The sequence below is a fragment of the Oenanthe melanoleuca genome, chromosome 3 (assembly GCF_029582105.1).
Source record: "Oenanthe melanoleuca isolate GR-GAL-2019-014 chromosome 3, OMel1.0, whole genome shotgun sequence".
Taxonomy (NCBI): domain Eukaryota; kingdom Metazoa; phylum Chordata; class Aves; order Passeriformes; family Muscicapidae; genus Oenanthe; species Oenanthe melanoleuca.
Genome location: NC_079336.1, coordinates 90192544 through 90210755, shown reverse-complemented (window position 1 = coordinate 90210755; position 18212 = coordinate 90192544). Strand labels below are relative to the sequence as shown.

The following is an 18212-nucleotide window of genomic DNA, read 5'->3' as shown; positions in this document are numbered from 1 at the left end:
AAAGTTCAGGAAAAAAAAATCTAGTTTCTAGTTAAATATGTTTTGCAGTTTCACCCACCACAAACTTCATCTGCTGTAGATTCATTGAAGTTCAAGGTTTGTTTATATTCTTCTTCATCTAGCAAAATTCACTCATAATATCATCAGTGAGATCAGTTCAGTTCCACCTCTATGTTTAAGCAATGAAATTGTTCTGTGCTCTCTAACTCTTGAGATCCAATACATCAAATGTCATGTACTAACAAGAGAAAAAGCACAGCCACATCAACAAGCTTAAAAGCCCTGCAGTTCATCAGAATTGTAAATATATGTCTACATTTGTAGAACAAATGTTATTACAATTGTAAGAACACTGGTAGATAGAATGTTTTTATCAGTATCATACATGGTAAGGTCCAATGGACATTTAAACGGGGCAAGACACATTCCCGTACCTCAAATTCAGTTTTCAAATACAACCCTGACCACTCAGTGTAACTTAAATTTTTAACTATGTAGTATTTCCTGCTGTTGCCATCAGCATATCAATTAACTGTATATTATTCTGCTTTGCTCATTTTATTAAAAGCAAATTCGGAGCACAATTGACTTTTCATTTGTTTAACAAGTGAAGAAATATTTACCCTGACAGCCATTTCATTGTAGAATTCCAGCTTCTTAATAAAATATGCTCTCTGTGAATCAAGAAAAAAAAAAAAAAAGATTGCATATATCTCAGTTACACAAAGACAGTCCTGTTATTTTTACATATAAAAGATAAGAATCTTTATACATAATACATAATAAGAGTTCTAGGCTTAGAGAGAATAAAATCAAACTTTGTATTGAAGAGATAGGCTTCCTAATACATAATGCAGGCTTAACCAGAAAAATCTATGGTAGTCAAACTAGGAGCTAATGGAGATATATGATCATAAAATGCTCTCCGCTGAGTTTGATAATCAATGGTGCTCTACTGAGAGTAGAATAACAAAGCAGAAATATTCACAAGTGCTGGTGACATGTAGTATTGTATGATTTATTCACTGGGGTTCTTTTAGCCAAAACTCACAGAAACATAAAAGGAATTCATATTTCAAGATGTCTGGTTTAATGAAAAATTCAGAGAAATGCTGTCTTCAGTCGAAATCGTTCAAGGATACGGATGCAGTGATGGAGCAAAATTGTGCCTTCCAACCATCTGTACTAAATGTTATGTACTTAGCTGCCTCCCGAGTAATCGTTGGGAATTTTGTTTCATTTAATATTCATTTTAACATCATAAAATCATAAATACAATGATACCATGTTACAGTGAATCCCCTGATATAGAAAACATTTCCTGAAGTCCTGGTTTCCTTCCAATAAAGTAGAATTCCTCTCATAGTGAACGAATCCCCTATTATACTAAGCAATCACTTGGCATCATAGGTTATTTTAATGGATACATCACTTTAAACTAAGCTTTCACATCTGTTCCGCCCTCTAATTACAAATGCAAAATGAACATAATTCACAATTGTATCATAAAAAGTAAAATATAAGTACTTTGAATGCAAGAGTATGTCCTTTATTTAGCACAACATGCAGCTTTTATGTGTTTCTCATGTTTTAGACACAAATCAAAGGCAAAAGTGCTTTCCCCTGATATAGTGATTTTCTCCCCCATGGCAAACAGGAATTCACTATAAAAGGGTTTCACTGTAATTAGTGTTATTTGAATTGCCTAGTCTGATCCAAAGCAAATTGTCTGTGGAGAGCAGCAGGACTGGATTATTTATCAACAGTCTGGGCAATTAAGAAACAGTTGGCTGCAATATGTTATTTACAAATGAACACAATGATGCTACTTCATTTTAAATTCTCTTTCTTCATTACATTAAGCAAGGCATAATTCCTGCAGTTTAATTAAGGTGCATTTTAAATGCTCACTTTAATATCATACCAATCTACTAATAATGGAAACAGTAGAAAATATATTTCTTATGTGAAAGAAAATTATAGAATTTTTAAAGTTCAAAGAAGTTTCATGCATATGTGTGGAGGTGTATACATACACATAGATATATACATATATATATTCAAGGGAAAATCTACCCCAAATGTACAAATTAGAATAAATAATGGACTGTCTCTCTCCCCTTTATTCTCCACAAGTATTTACTGAGTGATACTAACTGTAGATAGTTAATAATGGATTGAAATAGTGGTTGCCTGACTTAAGCATATCCCTAAACTTCTTGATTAAATTGATAAAATTTTAGGTTGCAGTTCATCTTTTCTTTCTTTGGAAGGGAATATAAGAATTACCACTCCACCAAATAGATTAAACACATTTTAATGGAAACTTAAAATTATTCTAAGCTTAAAAATATTAATCAGATTTCTGTCCATCATTGATTAAACTAAACAACTTTACGTCTTTTTGTTTATTCTTCTCATATTTGAAGACTGTGAGCACTTAGGTCTGAATGCATCCCATTTCATTAAGGAATATAAATTAGAGTCCTAATATCATTAATGCTCTTTATGTCATCCATACTGAGAGACAATGTGGGACCACTTTGACTCTGAGCTTGGACAAGTATTGAAGAACTCTGTCTACTATTTACAGTCAATGGCAACTAAGGCCTGATTTGCACACCCCACAAAGGTGTGGGGAATCTAGGCCTTACCCTACCATCACTTAAGAGGGTCACTCAAACAAGAAGGAAGTTACACATTCCTACTTTTACTCAACTCTTGCTCTAAATGATAAGTCTCCCAAATGCAGAATTGCTCACGCAACTGTCTTACAACTTTATTCTTGCAGCAAAAGACAAAGGCTGCGTCACCCATCTAGGTTCTCTTGCAAATGTGCGTGCCCTCTGTTTCCTAGTCCTGATTAGAAATTTCTGCTATTACAAATCATGGAGATGATGTTCATTGCTATTCACAAAAACAAAGTCAAACTTTAGTGCTTCAGCCCAAGTCTACATTTACGTGGTCTCCTAAAAAAAAAAAAAAAGATTCTTCAGGTCTGAACTGGGACCTGCTTGTCCAGAAGACTCTTTTCTTATGCTGAAGTGGAATTTCATGCAGTTCAGCCCACAGCCATTGGACTGCCCCTCATTTTTTCATAAAATGCCAATTCAAAGGTGGCACTGCCAGGCTGACTCTGGAAAGAATTACTTTCCCATTTCATTCATGTGCCACCTCTACTTCTGATGTCTTTGCCATGAAGTCTGATATTAATATGCATACGTTCCTACCAGCTTACCTTAAGTGTAGGTTTTTAAAATATATTTGAAGTCTTATATACATAAACTTTTGTATTACTTTCTCCTTTTGTATTTAAAAACATGCTTGGGGATCATCTACAAATGTGCTCTGATTGGTGTCTTTTGCTTTAAAGAGTTCATACAAAATGACAAATTCAAAGAGAACCAGGAATCTGATTGAGTTCGAGGGTGAGATCGAGGTTGAGAGAAGGAAGCAACACATGGTCTAAATTGTGAATGGGGTCATGGTGCATTGTACATGGTGCATGTTTTTTTGTAGAGCAAATGGGCATTTGTCTCATTCTTATTGGACTGGAACGATTTAAAACTGGTTGTTGACTTGAAGCTGGGTGGTGTCAAAATATATAACATAAAATATTCACTTTTCTCAACTATACCTTCTTCCAAAGTAAATTGAAAATATGGCCATCATGGATACCAACTTCATATATTAATGAAATGTTACAATTGCCTTTGCTTTAGCAAATGATTCCTTGGCTTTGAGAAAACAGTAATAAAGAAATTATGCACAGCTTGTTTCATGTTCTGGTGTTTGCCTGGTTCTAAAATTCATACCTACCTGCAGGTCATACAAACTTTCTGAATCCAACACAACCAATGTAACCAAGTTATTAAGCAAACTGCAGGACAGAAGTTCTTAATTTTAGCTTGAGATTAATTAGAAAACAAATCTTTATATCAAAACACCAATATTTAGAATAGAAAGGCACATAACTTTAATCATCTAAATGTCATCAATAGTTGTTAGGGTTTATTGGTTGTTTTTTTTATTAAATATATATCTTAACAATCAAAGGAAGAGGCACTAGAGGAGAAGCAAATGAAATACTAGTGGCATTGCACATATGGACAGCCAATCTGATGAGCCTCAGCCTTTGTTATTTTCCGCATCAGTACCATTCACATTTCACAATTTTGAATATAATCATTAAAATGATTTATTATCAAGCAATCATGGGCATTTTGTGCATATGCTTTGCCTTGTTTGCTGGCAGCAAATACCAATCCAATCATTATCAGCAGACAAATTTTAAAGTGACCAGTGTATTTAAAGAACTATCATGCCAAAGGCATCATTGTGTTTTATACATTTCATTCATTGTGTCTCAGGAGTCATTACAAGAGTTACTAGCAAGAGTTCATTGCAAACCTTGCCTGATCTTTCAACTTGAAAGCTATGTTAAACTGCTGAGATTTTGCTTTTTACAAATTCCAAGTTCAGCCCTTAACTTAGTAAAGATAGGAAAACAACAAATATAAGGTATTAACTCACACCTTATATTTAAGTCCACCCCAAAACACACTGAATACAAAGGGAGTAGAATGTGCCTTTTTATCTGATACTTGTGTGGTAATCCAGTAGGCTTCCAATTAAGCTGTCCTATTTAGTCTTCTGCAATCAAAGAGATGGCAAGAACAAAGCATAGTGTTTGAGGGAAAAAAATATAATTTCCTGTGCTGATTGCTGTAAAATTTGTAAGCTTTCTAATGAGATTCTCTTCCTCTAAGAGCCCTGGCTAGCACTGGATAGGTACTGGAATCCAGAAATTAGATTAATTCATTGATTTAGTGATTTAGAATGTATGTATTAAGTTGCAGAATTTTTTGTCCTACATTGTTCCACAGACTTCAGATTTGATAAGTTTTTCAGTTATGTCTATTTGAAGAACTAAATACACAAAAGGCTTTATTGATTAAAGACTTTTAATTTTTCAGAATTATATTCCATTACAGAAAGCTGAGAGAAGTTCATGATGTTAGCTCTCCTAGGTTTGTGATTACAGGAAATCTGTTCAATCACATTGATTCCTTCCCTTGTCCCAGGGACTGCACAGATCCTTTCTTTTCATTAAAAAATTTTAAGATAGTTTATTATGTCTGTCTTCTACAGAAGCTTTCTTAGATTAAACAAACCTTCCTTAAACTCAGGAACAATATTCAGCTGAAGTCCTACTTTTTTCAAAGCAGAATCAAATGCAACCATACAGCTATCTGCTCTGTATTCAAGACTTACTGTTAACTGAAAGGATGGCTCATCATTTATTAGTTAAGCCAGTTAGTAAGTTGGAAGAAAGAAAATCTCTACATAGATTATTGATAGACTTGGGAAAAAAAAAAAAAAAAAAAGATCTTTCAGGTACTCAAGTCCTGCTACTTGAAAACATAGTTTAGTAGGGAGTATGAACTTTGATCTGTAATATATGGTGTATTATAGCTTTTTTTACTTTTTGAATTGTCTGTTTTGACTTAAAAACAGCAATTTAACAAAATCAATGAAGAATAAATTACTAACAAGTTTAACACTACTGTAAAACATTAACATAAATTGATAAATTAGTGAAGTAAACCACATATTCTACATTAAATTATATTCTACTTAGTCCCCTAAACTAAAGTTTTAGCTTGTGTGCTATCACATACTTTCACTCTCTTCAGGTTCATCATGGGAATTAGATTGACTCTGATCTGCCATGTGCCTTAAGGCAAAACCTCAAATACTTCAAGGTTCATTAAGTAAGAAATTTAAACCACTAAAACATGAAATAGCAATGTATAGACATATTGGCTTATTTTATTTTCAAAATTGAAAGTATGGCCAGGAAAAAAAAAAAAAAAAGCATCTTGTAAAGCTCCAATCCTGCAATTAGCGTCATGTGAGCAGACTTCTGCATGAGCAGATCTCATTGCTGGTTTGGGGACCAATATTCCAGAGCTGCAAACACCTAAACACTGACTTAACTTCACTGTTATGAGTAGGCTTGCTGAAATTAATGGTGCTTTTCATTACATTAAAGTTAAGTGTGTGTCTGTGTGTATAGAGGATTGAGTTTCGTCTTTTTAATTTCATGACGAGTGAATGAATTATTCCTACGTATTCTACAAATAACCAAACAAAATTTTAAAAAGTACTTTTTTACCTCCACTATTTCTCTGAAGTGTTTTCTTCTTAGATAACCTCTCCACCATTTCTGTATCAAAATTGCCATTTTGCTCAGATGTCTAGAATGAAACATATTAACAAAACAATTGGTTTTTCAGACTTCAGACCAATTAACTTTTCATAATAATAAAAATAACATACAGTGCATTATGCATCATACAAATAACCACTACAAGCATACTTTATACATACACATATATACATATACATATACATATACATATACATATACATATACATATATATACACACACACATAGACCATTATATACAGTCTATTTATTCATAAACACATGCTTTTGTTTTTGGAAAACATGGGTTACTGCAAACTTACCTGTATACTATTGGAAAAGTTTAATGAAAGAGCCTTACAAATTTAATTTGCATAATGAATTGTTTTATTTTCATGGTTTTAACCAACAAATCTGACCAGTTCAGGATTTCTTCTGTCACATGCAACATTTTCACAGCTGTACCATTTTTAAATATTTGAAAAAACCTACTGGTACTTGAATTTTTAGATGTTTTATTCACTTTTAGACACCTTTTTGCTTTTATAAAATTACACATAGATTAACTGTGAATATTTACTTTGTCCTTAATTTATTTATCTATTCATTTATTTGTATATGGACATATATGTTGCTTCTAAAAGTTTCGTAATTGATGTCACACAGATTTTTGCAGAAAATGATAAAATCATTACTTTGGGACTGCCTAGAAAAAGCTGTACAGGGGATCATTCATACCACCAAACTATGGACATCAAACTTATAAGCCTGGCACTCCACTCACTGAAGGCAGTCTTTGGGTAATTCAGATCATTGAGAATTGGCTACACTGAGCCTGTGCCCCTAAGTAAGCCAGAGACAATCTCAGAATTATAGAATCAATCAAGGTTGGAAGCAAACTTCAAGATGATCTAGTCCAACTGTCCACCCAGCAGCACCATAATCACTCCTAAATCATATTTCCAAGTGCCACATCCAGACACATCTTGAACTTCAGGGGACGGTGACTCTGCCATCTTCCCAAGCAACTCATTCCAATGCCTAATCACTCTTTTATTGAAACTTTATTTCAAACCTCCTCTGGCACAGCTTAAGTACATTTCTTCTAAGTGCACATAATGACTCCAGCCTATCATCCTATGAGAGAAATAGGGGCTATTAAGTATTAAATGTTATTTAAGCTAATAATTCTTCAGGTTTCATACAGTAGGTCTGGTTGATATACAATTACTAACAAAAGGCAGGAGGTCAAACTAGAAGATGTAACAATCCCTCTCCTTCAACCACCCTGTTTTATGGAGACACAGAAGTTTGAGCAGATGAGCTTGGCCAGTTGGGTTTGTGACATAAAAAATGGAAGAGGACTTTTTGGGAGAATGGACCAACCACAGTTTCAAGGAAATTTGTAACAATGCTATAAAATCATAGAATCACTAAGGCTGGAAACTACCTCCACGATCAAGACTCAAGACTTCAGTGCAATCTACACCTTCCTCACATGGCTAAGCAGAGAGGCAAGCCCTGATCTCTTCTCTCTGGTGACCAGTGACAAACCCAAGGGAGTGGCCTGAAGATGGGTTGGGAAGATTTATGTCAGGTATTAGAAAAAGTTTTTCACTCAGAGGGTGGTTGGGCACAGGAACAGGCTTCCCAGGGCAGTGGTCACAGCCCAAGCCTGCCAGAGTTCAAGGAGCATTTGGACACTGTTCTCACACACATGGGTGACTCTTGGGATTGTCCTGTGCAGGGCCAGGAGTTGGACTTGGAAGATCCTTGTGGGCCTTTCCAGCTCAAGATATTCTACGATTCTATATGAAAAGTCTAGGAAACAGCATATCCAAGGGACATCTATTTGTTTCTTTCTCTTCCAGACAAAACAAGATTTATTAAACAATACTGTGTATCTATTCTGAAGACAATTTTCATGCTTTCTAGCATCATGCCTTTTTAATTCTATACAGTTCTGAAAGTAAAAACTATTTCTTACAATGCCACCGCATATATTTAATTCTGCTGAAAAACTGGATAACAGTTATTGCCTTTTTTTTTTTTTTTTTTTTTTTCCAAATGCTCCAATTTTATTAAAATCAAGTAATACTAAGAGAAATTTTGAGGAAAAATTCAACACTGAAAATGGATTAAGATAAGCTTAACATACTACCTCAGATAGGCTCGGACTCTGCATGCTCGAAACCAGCGCTGGATCCTGACAGCAGCTTTGTAATTGGTTTTTCTCTCTTCATCTATAGCTCTGAAAATATAAAAGCAGTAATACTTCTCAGCATGGTAAGGTAGAACCAAAGCAAAAAAAAATTATTCTAAACATGTTTTATTGTGGCAGCTTGGGATACTTTTCACCATGTTTTTCACTTTTAGTTCTACATAATTCAGTGGTAGTGCAGAAAAATATAATTTACATTAGCTGCATAGTGTGAAGGCAACAAAGAATATTGCAGCTCATAGACAATGTAAGTTTTGGGAGTGAGTATTTCTTATTCCCATACAACACATATCACCATATCACATGGACTTCTTCCATTGTAGGTGAAATATTTGGCTAATGCTTTAATGATAATTAGGTCTGAGTTACAACAAAAGTCACATAACTGCATAAAATTGTGAATCTACAGGTTTTGTGACAAAGCTAAAAGTCATGTAAGGAAAACCATGAGTCTAAGAGATTAAAAAAATGTATTGTTAGTCTGGAGGAGACTTCAGAGAGCTCAGGAATAAATCATTGCCATTATGAGTTTCAATGTTGAGAGCTAGAACTCAACTATGAGATCACCTCTAGCTTTTATTCTTCTTTTCTTTATTTCAAAATGTCAGCAACTGTCAAGTCTTTGAACTTAAAATTCAATTTAAATTTTCATGGATTTTTATTCTTTCCTATTTTTATTAGGAACATACTCACCAAATTCTTTGTTACACCCGACAAAAAATAATGATTAGGCTACTATTAATTAGTTTTCTTAATTAGCTCTCCTGACATAGTTTCATGTCAACATTAATTGCCTCAGTAAATACCAACAAGATTATTGTTTATCTGATAAATTAGGATTATCCTCGTTATATTTCTGAAAATTAAATGAATTGCAGATTTACTACCAGAGATCAAGAAACATTAGCTCCACTCATTTTATATCATCTGGTGCAGCATGTGCTCTCAAATCACATTAAATGGGCACAAATTTTCACTGTCTGATGTGCATCAGACATTCTCAGTGCCAGAAAATTCTGGGAAACAGGCTTTTTAACCTAAAATCACAAAATTAATAGTTTTCAAAACTGGCTAGAGAGTTTTCCTGTTCCTTTCCTGTGCAGCTTCCTAGTCTTCACAGGAAGAATATTTTTCCAGAATACTTTTACTTAGAGGAAAATTATTTTGATCAAAAGGGTAGGAGCAATTTTGGACAGGCGGCCACAATTGCAGCATGGAAATGAAGGGGATGCGGGAATGGCCGTGTCAGAGGTGCCAGCTCCAGTCCTACCCACCTGACAATGACAAGAGTCTTCTGGAAGAGCAGAAGCCTTCTCCTTTCTTACACTGTGATAATTTATTTTCTAGCTGGCATTCAGTCTTGCCTGGCCAGGATGGGATAATGTTTATTGAAGCAAACCAACAACAGGTTTTTTCTCACAGGATAGTTCCACAAACACATCCAGCTGCCCCTGCCAGCAGAAGTGTTTAAAGGTTTAAGTTTCTCAGGCAGGTATCTGCCCTTTTGATAGGATTGCACAGTTGTCATACTGCTTCAATTAAGCTCTTGAGAGTAACAGATACTCCTCAAAGGCTGAACAGAAAGCTAAAAAGGCCTACTTAAGCACCTGACATACAAGTTCTACAGTAAATAAAACTAGGTTCTTGAACAAGTGATAAAATTGTGTTAACACTTAAGATAATGAAGTAATGGATCTTGTATATTCTAAATCTCATGCTGAAGGTATTTCTCAAAATGCAGGCTTATGGTATTCTTGCATTGTGGTATCAGTGGGCAAGTTCTTCCCTAGAAATGTGCTTTCCCTAAAAAGCCATTTTAGAGTATCTCATATCTCTCACATAAACAGAGTTCTACATAAAGCACAATGTTATTAAGATCAGAAAAACATTATTAAGACTTGCTGCACTGGACTCTTTGAATCCTCTCATTTGCATTCCCAGCTGCAAATCTGAATTTTCTGAAACTGACAGATCATAGCCCATTCTTAAAAGGGAAACAATTCATTTTTGGAGAGCTCTGCCAAAAAACAAATCCCCAAACATCAATCATGCTGCCCTTCAATGGATTGCCAAGTCTGGCTCAGACAGTTCTTTCTAACCTGAAATATGAGAAATACAAGCATAGCCTCCTGTAGCTGATGTTTATTTAGTGAACTGCTGTGTGTTCAGCCACAAGAGTATGAGCAAAAGTTCAGGCAAAGAACAGAAAAACACAACACTTTACACGCAGGCAGGACTTGATCTCTGTAACTTTCAGTGATGTTCAGGAGCTTTGTTTTTCATGGTAATGATGTTGTAATTAGATTCAAAAATAAATGATTCATTAATTAGTTAAGAAAAAAATCACTACTATGCTAAACATGTTTGGTGTTTTTTAATGCTTGAGATTCTGCATTACACATACAGCAACACTGCAGCTGAGTAAAAGGATTTATAGAACAAATCTCTGCAATATTTAAGTAAGCTTTACAACTTTTAATTTCCTAAAATCTGGTCTGGGAGAAGTTGGCCACCACTATTCTGGGAGTCAGAAAACTCAGCACAAACCATCCCAATTGGCAACGACAAGAGTAACAGATCTGATCTGTTCTCTTTCAATATTTCAATCTTTGCAACAGATCTGATTTCTTTCAATTAACTTTTAAAATAATTTAAAAAAAAATATATATATATAGTGTCCTTGGGACAAACATCCAGGCACAGTCACAGATGTGAGCCACGAGAGCAGGGCTGGCGTGCCGCATCTTGAGGGATGCTCAGGGAATAACAGCGCCTCTAGGGTGGGACAGAGGCGGGAGGCTCCAGAGGCGGTACCAGGGAAAGCTCCCGAGGAGGGAGAGGGCGGAATTTGCGAGGCTCAGCGCGTATCAGGAGTTTCCAGAGGCTCCTTTTCCCCCAAAATCCGCAGGGGCGCGGGAGAAGAGCAGGACACTCAGTATTGTCAGTGTATAAACGGGCCCCTTAAAGATGCTGTGCTGCGGCCACCAGGTCTCCTCACATTGCTGTGGAAATATTTAGGAACAAGGCGGTGGGAGGGATTTTTAAAACGAAACAGTTTCACAGAATCTTATAATCACAGAGTGGGTCACTTTGGAAGGGATCACATTGGGTCATCTGGTCCAACCTCCTGCTCAAGCAGGGTCGTCCCAGAGCACATGGCACAGGATTGTGTCCAGATGGTTCTTGCATATTTCCAGCGAGGGAGACTCCACGCCCTCTCTAGACAATCTGTTCCAGTGTTCGGTCAGTGGATAGTAAATTTCTTACTCATACTTAGATTGAACTTGCAGTGCATCCAGTTTCTACCCATTGCCATTTGTCGTATTGCTTGGCACCACCGAGAAGAGCCTGGTCCATCCTCGCCGCACCCTCCCTTGGAGACAGGGATGAGGTTCTCTTCCACTCCTCTCTTTTCGAGGCTGAACAGGCCCAGCTCCCTCAACCTTTCCTCGTAAGAGGGATGCTCCAGTTCCTTAATCATCTTCATAGCCTTCCACTGGACATTCTCCAGGAGCTCCTTGCCTGAGGAGCCCAGAACTGGACAGTTTCCAGCGGGGCCGCCTCCATCTCGCTGCCGGCGGAGAGCGGGACCCGCCCGTCCGCCCCAGCCCAGCATAAGGCGGTGTATCCCGCCCCAGCACCGGCACGGCCCAAGTACCTGTGGGTAAGGAAATACTCCTCCTGGAGTCTCTGCAGCTTCTCCTCAAGCCGGGCCAGGGCGGCCATGCTCCCTTCCTCCTCCCGCCCTCAAGACGCTGCCGCCATGGCAACGGGACGGTCCCAGTGCGCTCGGCCGCGGGGGTGTCGCTGCTGCCGGCGGCCCCGCAGCCCGGCACAGACAGTGCTCCGGGTGCTGCGAGAGCTCCGTGGAGCTGTACCGAACCCGAGGCGAGATTGCCGGAGGGGACGCGGCGTCTCTGGGCAGCGGCCGGCCGAGGGAAGTAAAGAGGCGAGGTGGTCGCGTCCGGCTTCCTCCGGTACGGCGGCTGCTTCCGGGCTGTCATCATGGGGGACTGAGGAGCAGCGCCGGCCGCCCGCGCCCTCCCCGCCCGGCCCAAGCCCTCCCGCCCTCGGCCGCCGCCCGCCTCCCCTCGCCCAGTCTCTGCGAAGCGGCGCCAGCCTCCTCGGGGAGCGGCCGGGGGAGGCGCCGGGTTCATGTTCCGGGTCGCTGAAGCTACCCCGACCCGAGCTCAGGCGGCGAGGAAGAGCTGGTAAGCCCGGGGAGGACACACGTGTCCCCTGCCCTGGCCGGCCGGGAGCCGCTGGCTGCGGGAGGGCCGGACACCGCCGGAGCGCGGGGGCGAGTGCTGGCCCCGCTCGGCCGGGCGTGCCCGCTGTGCCCCTTTGGCTGGGGAAGGTGATGGAGCCCGCCCCGGGCCCGGGGGACGAGGGGCTGGAGGTGCCAGGGGTGCCGCTGCCGCGTCTCGGCGGCTGGACGCGTTTGTGAGCCAGCTGGGATGGAGGAAGAAACTTCCGCGCCCTGTTGAGGAAAGGACAGCTGGCGAAAGATAAATCAAAACTTTTGTCCTGAGCTTAGTTAGGTTTTCCTGCCTGTGTTTTTCCAGTGGTGGTAGACTCTGTAAGGCCTAAAGTCCTTGCAGCTGAGCATCCCGTCGGTGTGTGTTTCCTGCTCTAAAGCTTTTCTCCTGCAAGCCAAGAATCAACAAGTGTTGCTGTAGCCATCGAGCAGGGAAAGTGTGGGTAGTTCTGCAAAAAAAGTTCATAGATTTACTGCTTTATGTAATTCCCTATCCTAGCATAGTGACCTCAAAGGCCATATTATTTTTATTGTAGCACTGTAAGGAAAGGAGGCTGAATAACAGAATAGAAGATGTCAGTTCTGTTAGTAGAAAGCCGTGAAGATATAAAGATATAAATAGTGGAGAGACTTGATGGCAGCAAGATGTTCCAAGCAACCAGCTGGGAAGCCTTTCATTTTCTTCTTGACATGTTAGGTATCTTTGTGATGTGTTTGGTATCAACTGGTATGGGTAGCTTCTCACTCATTTCACTTATTAATGGAAGCAAGGAAGATTCTGATGGAGTTTTGTTTGTGGGGTTTTTTCAAAGGTTGGTAAGCGTCTTTTAGAGGCTATGTTACATATACAGATACCTGCTGGTAGATTTCCCAGCTGAAATAGATTTGAAATAGATCTGAAACAGATTTTCTTTCATCTGTTTCTTTGTTTCTTTTCTGAGGGTGGGGAGGAAGAGGAATGAAAAAGTTTAGTGCTTCGTTTCTCCTACATTTTTGCTGATACCACAGTTTTTTTTCCCTGTGTGTATTTTTTTCTCTGTGTTTTTTAAATGAGAAAACTTTCAAGGAGAGATTTTATCTGCCCAGCAGATAATTATTTGCTAGAACAAGTTTTCTGATGTTACTAGGCATCCAAATTTTCCTGGTGTAAATATAGCAACTTCTGTTGGTGTAATTCAGAATGTTTCAGAGAATGAGGTGTACTCCAGTGTACATTCAGTGTTAATGCTGCATATAGTAGAAACATTGCCCAAGACATTCCAAACATGTATCTGTGTTCTGCCAAAGTCTTCACTATTTATTTGACCTGTCATTTGTCTTTAAATTTTACTATTTTGTGTCTACATAAAGTAATTTAGTTCCAGAGGCTTCTAGAGTAGCCCTCAGCAACATGAGGTGTAGGCATATTTTTCTGTAATTGTCATCAGACAGTAATGATTTTGCTTATGCTAGTAAGCTGCTCAGAGGAATTCAGTGCAGAGGAAAATACTGAAATATTGTCCATTAAAAATCTGAGCACTCCTCAGAGCTGCAGTCTTATTCTTTTTCACAAGTTATTTCAGAAACTGTTAAAGGAGACCTGTTTTGGTGGGATGCAGGAAAATACTTTTTACAGTGTCTGATACTTAATGTAGACAATTAAGAACTTGTGCTTTCTAAAAACATTAAGATCCTAATGAGGGGAGTATGTTGAGAAAAGTCACAGAGTAAAATTTTTCACTTTGGGTGGTAAAGCTTCTTCAGAACAGAATGTTTTTAATTTAAATTGTGAATTCATATGGCAATTTAAGAATAGTTTGCAGTTTGGATACTTGCTGGGCACTCTGATTCTTTTGATAATGACTGTGGTACTTTAGCATATTACCATGATTTGACAGATCATGTGATTCTGCACCTTGGCAATTAATTAATAAAGTCATACTTCTGAAAAGGGCAAGCATATCAGTAAATGGCAGCAATGGGATTGCAAGAATTGCTCCCTCTCATGATAAATTGCTCCAAATCTCATTTCTGGCTGACCAATTCATTTCTGTTAGAGCCTTGTTAAATGTAGTTCATGTCAGCATCTTTCTGACTGTATGCCATTGCTCTGTATTGAACACTTTTTCACTGTTAAATATGAGTAGACTGATAGTATTTATTGTTGTGCCTTCTTAGATAAGCAGCAGTTTTAGAAAAGTCAGATGTACTTACTGTAAGTTAGCCTGGTCCTAATTTTTAGGGGGATCAGAAGTATAATAGGTGATAAAATTACATCATTCCTGAAATACTTTTTTATTGTATAGAATGGAATTACAGAAATGATCAAGCTGGAAGGAACCACAGTGGGTCATCTGGTCCAACCTCCCTGCTCAAGCAGGGTCATCCCAAAACACATGGAACAGGATTGCATCCATGTGGTTCTTCAATATCCCTGGTGAGGGAGACTCTACACTCTCTCTGGTCAACCTGTTCCAGTGCTTGGTCTCTGCACAGTAAGAAGGTTCTTCCTCATGTCAGGAAAATCCACAAGCACCAGAGGCGTATTTCCAAAAAGGAAGCAGAGGAGTCCTACAACTTCATTGGAATAAAAGGAGAGAGTTCACTGGGGCACACACCCCTGGTGTTTTCTCTCCAAGGCTTCAGAGGGTTCAGCCTCCTTTTATCCCAAACTCCTGGCTGCACCTTGCCCTCTTCCTTTCCCCATTGACCAAGGTACTGGGAAGGTACAGCCTTCCCAAACTGCCTGCCACATATTTCCCCCTTGAACCTGCTTTTTACCCCAAAGTTCAGAAACTCAAGCTTGTGCAGTCCCCCATTTTTTTGTTTCCAGAGCTGAGCTGTCTGGGCTCTGCAACAAACCAGAGTTAGCAGAGGCATAAGGCACCATCTGTGCTAACTGGGTTCAAGGAACCCCAGATGACCTCAAATAACCCCTCCCAGGGACTCTGGTGACCTCAAGTAACCTCCATTGCCTCTTGTGTCATCGACAAGAGCCTGGCTTCATCCTTTTGGCACCTTTCCAGATACTGACAGACACTGATGAGGTCCCCTCTCAGTCATCTCTTCCTAAGGCTGACCAGGCCCAGCTCCCTCAGCCATTCCCAGAGGGGAGAAGCTCCAGTCCCTTGATATCTTCATAGCCCTCCACTGGACCCTCTCCATGTCTTTGGTAAGGAGCCCAGAACTGGACACAGCATTCCAGGCCTCATCAGGGCTGAGCAGAGGGGCAGCATCACCTCCCTCCACCTGCTGGCAATGCTCTTCCTGATGCATCCCAGGATACCTTTGGACTTCTTGGTCACAAGGCCACTGCTGGCTCAGGGACAGCTTGTTGTCCACCCAGACCCCCAGGTCCCTCTCCACAGAGCTGCTTTTGTGCATGTTATTCTGAGCCTGTGCTGGTGGACAAGTGTAAGGAAGCTCCAGAAGGTTCTAAAGAAGTTTCTGAAATACAGAGTTGGTACCAAGAATTAATGTCTAATATGTGATTGGAGGAATAAAATGTTGATAGTGAGTGTATGTATTGAAATATATAGGAGCTGCATATTTGATACAGAATAAGTTTATAGACATTTTGAGCAAGTGTAGTAACTGTCTCTAATTGAGGAACAGTTACTTCCATAAATTTTCTTTTTTTTTTTTTTTTTTTTTTTCAAAATTCTCCTATGCTTTTATTATTTTGTGAAAATATGTGTTTATATACATAACAGATTACAAAAGAATGGGAGTTGGCATACCTTGAAGATGAAAAGTAGCCTGGAATCTGAGCTTGTTTTTTTCTTTTTGTAGATAGATGTGCTTCAACATAGTATCCTGGTTTGTCTCAAGAGTCTTCATCTTACATAACTGTCCATCCTCTCTCATATAAGGTCAAAACCATTTCTGTCTGTTCTGATTTAGTTATGAAAATCACATTTTTATTAAGTTTCTTAGGTCTGCAGGTCAGATTTACTTTGAACGTGTTGCCAGTGTGTTGGCTCTTAGTCTTTGCAGGAGTGACAATTCTCAGAAGTAGGAAAGGATGGAGTTTTTTTGGTAGGTAGCTCTTATGCCCTGCAGTGATGGTTGATATGGGATGGAGGGGATGGCTCGTGGTGTAGCTTTGCATACCTGGTGGTCCAGCAGGTAGGGCCAAAGGACATAACTAGGTATGTGTCTGTGGAGCTGGATGCTTTGTCCACCTCCTAGAGATGGCTTTTGAATGACAGGGAGTTTAAATAGTCTAGGCACAACTTCAGTTTGAAAGACCTCTGAGGCAGAGTCTGACTGTTACCCCAGCACTGCCATGTTCAGTGGTGTCCCCAGGTGCCACATCCACACTTTTTTTGAACACTTTCACTGGTGCTTCCACCACTTCTCTGGGCAGTTTGGTTTAATACCTGACCTTTTTTTCCTAGTTTTTTTCTTCCTAATGAAGAAATTTTTCCTAATATAAAGTTTTTCTAAACCTCCCCTGTGCAGCTTGAGGCTATTTCCTTGTCTTGTTACCAGGGAAGAAGGGAAACATAAGCTTCTATGTAACAGAAGTTTATCCGTGGTTTCCTAATCTACCATAGTCTCTTGCCAGCTTTTTAAACAATTTTTTCTTAATTGTGTTGCTTTGTTTTGCTTCCTTCTTTGTGTCCCCCAAGAGCCATGATAGTTCTCTTTTTTGAATCTGTAGATTCTTCAAGTAAGGCAGTGAGATTTAGCATGTGCTGCTCTCTCCCAAATACTTGCACCTCTTCAATGCAGATTTCAGTCACACTCTAATAAAGCAGAGCTCTGAAAACCAGTACTTCTAATGTTTTGTGAAAATAACTTCTGAGGTGGAGAAATGGGATTCAAATTAGTGCCTATCTGAAGATAAAGGTGCTCTGTGGGTACAGCTGTGCTATGAGACATCAGAGAATCCAGATGGGAGAAGATTATAGGAAGTCAGGTTTTATAATCCTGATGTTGAAGGAACTATTTGATTTTTCTTGTGCTTTTAGCTTGTTATCAAGATGGTTTGTGAAGGAAGCAAAACTCATGGTTCTTTTTGGAGTTGATGAAGCACAGAAGCAGCATAAATTTAGCTGCAAGAAACCCCAGTCCTGTGTAACAGAAAAAGATATTGAACTAGGAAGTAAATGTAAATGTAGCTGTTGGTTTGGGAAAAGATAATGCCTCTCCTTTAGAGTTGTGTAACTAAATTAACTTCTCCATCAGTGTGTATTTATTAAATATTTTGTGAGTAGTCAGATTTCTACATTGTTATGTGCTTTAGGTGAGAGGTGAATGATACTTAATTTTCACTGAAAAAGTGAGTTCTCATTATTTCCATTAGGGTTTTTAATTTGAATATTAATACTGAACAGAATCTGTGTGATCTGTTTTGGAGCAGGTGAAAGCAGTTATGCTTTTTCCTGCAAACAGGACTTACACGATCTGTTCTGGTGGGGGTAGAGAGAAAATGGGTCAGCCTTTGGTGTGCTACATTAAAATTGCTTGAGATGAATGTAAAGGTCAGTGTAGGCAAACTGGATTTTCTTGTAGTAAAGCAGGATTCTCTCCTAGT

The 18212-nt window shown here is 39.1% G+C and overlaps 2 protein-coding genes across 3 annotated transcripts in view; one reads left to right on the top strand and one right to left on the bottom strand.

Annotated features, from left to right (window-relative positions):
- SPATA17 (spermatogenesis associated 17) overlaps positions 1–12220 on the bottom strand; it is a 90708-nt gene extending 78488 nt beyond the window's left edge. Inside the window, exons 1-4 of the mRNA XM_056487631.1 lie at positions 12092–12220; positions 8374–8463; positions 6179–6260; positions 624–674 (exon numbers count right to left, since the gene is read on the bottom strand). Of these exons, the coding sequence (XP_056343606.1) occupies positions 624–674; positions 6179–6260; positions 8374–8463; positions 12092–12159 (291 nt within the window). The 5' untranslated portion in view covers positions 12160–12220. The remainder of the gene's footprint in view (positions 1–623; positions 675–6178; positions 6261–8373; positions 8464–12091) is intronic.
- Positions 12210–18212, top strand: part of GPATCH2 (G-patch domain containing 2) — a 117714-nt gene continuing 111711 nt past the window's right edge. For both annotated transcript variants that reach the window (XR_008840111.1, XM_056487630.1), the window contains exon 1: positions 12210–12644. Coding sequence is in view for 1 of the 2 variants with exons in the window: in XM_056487630.1 (XP_056343605.1) it covers positions 12589–12644 (56 nt within the window). In the remaining variant the exon portion in view is untranslated. The remainder of the gene's footprint in view (positions 12645–18212) is intronic.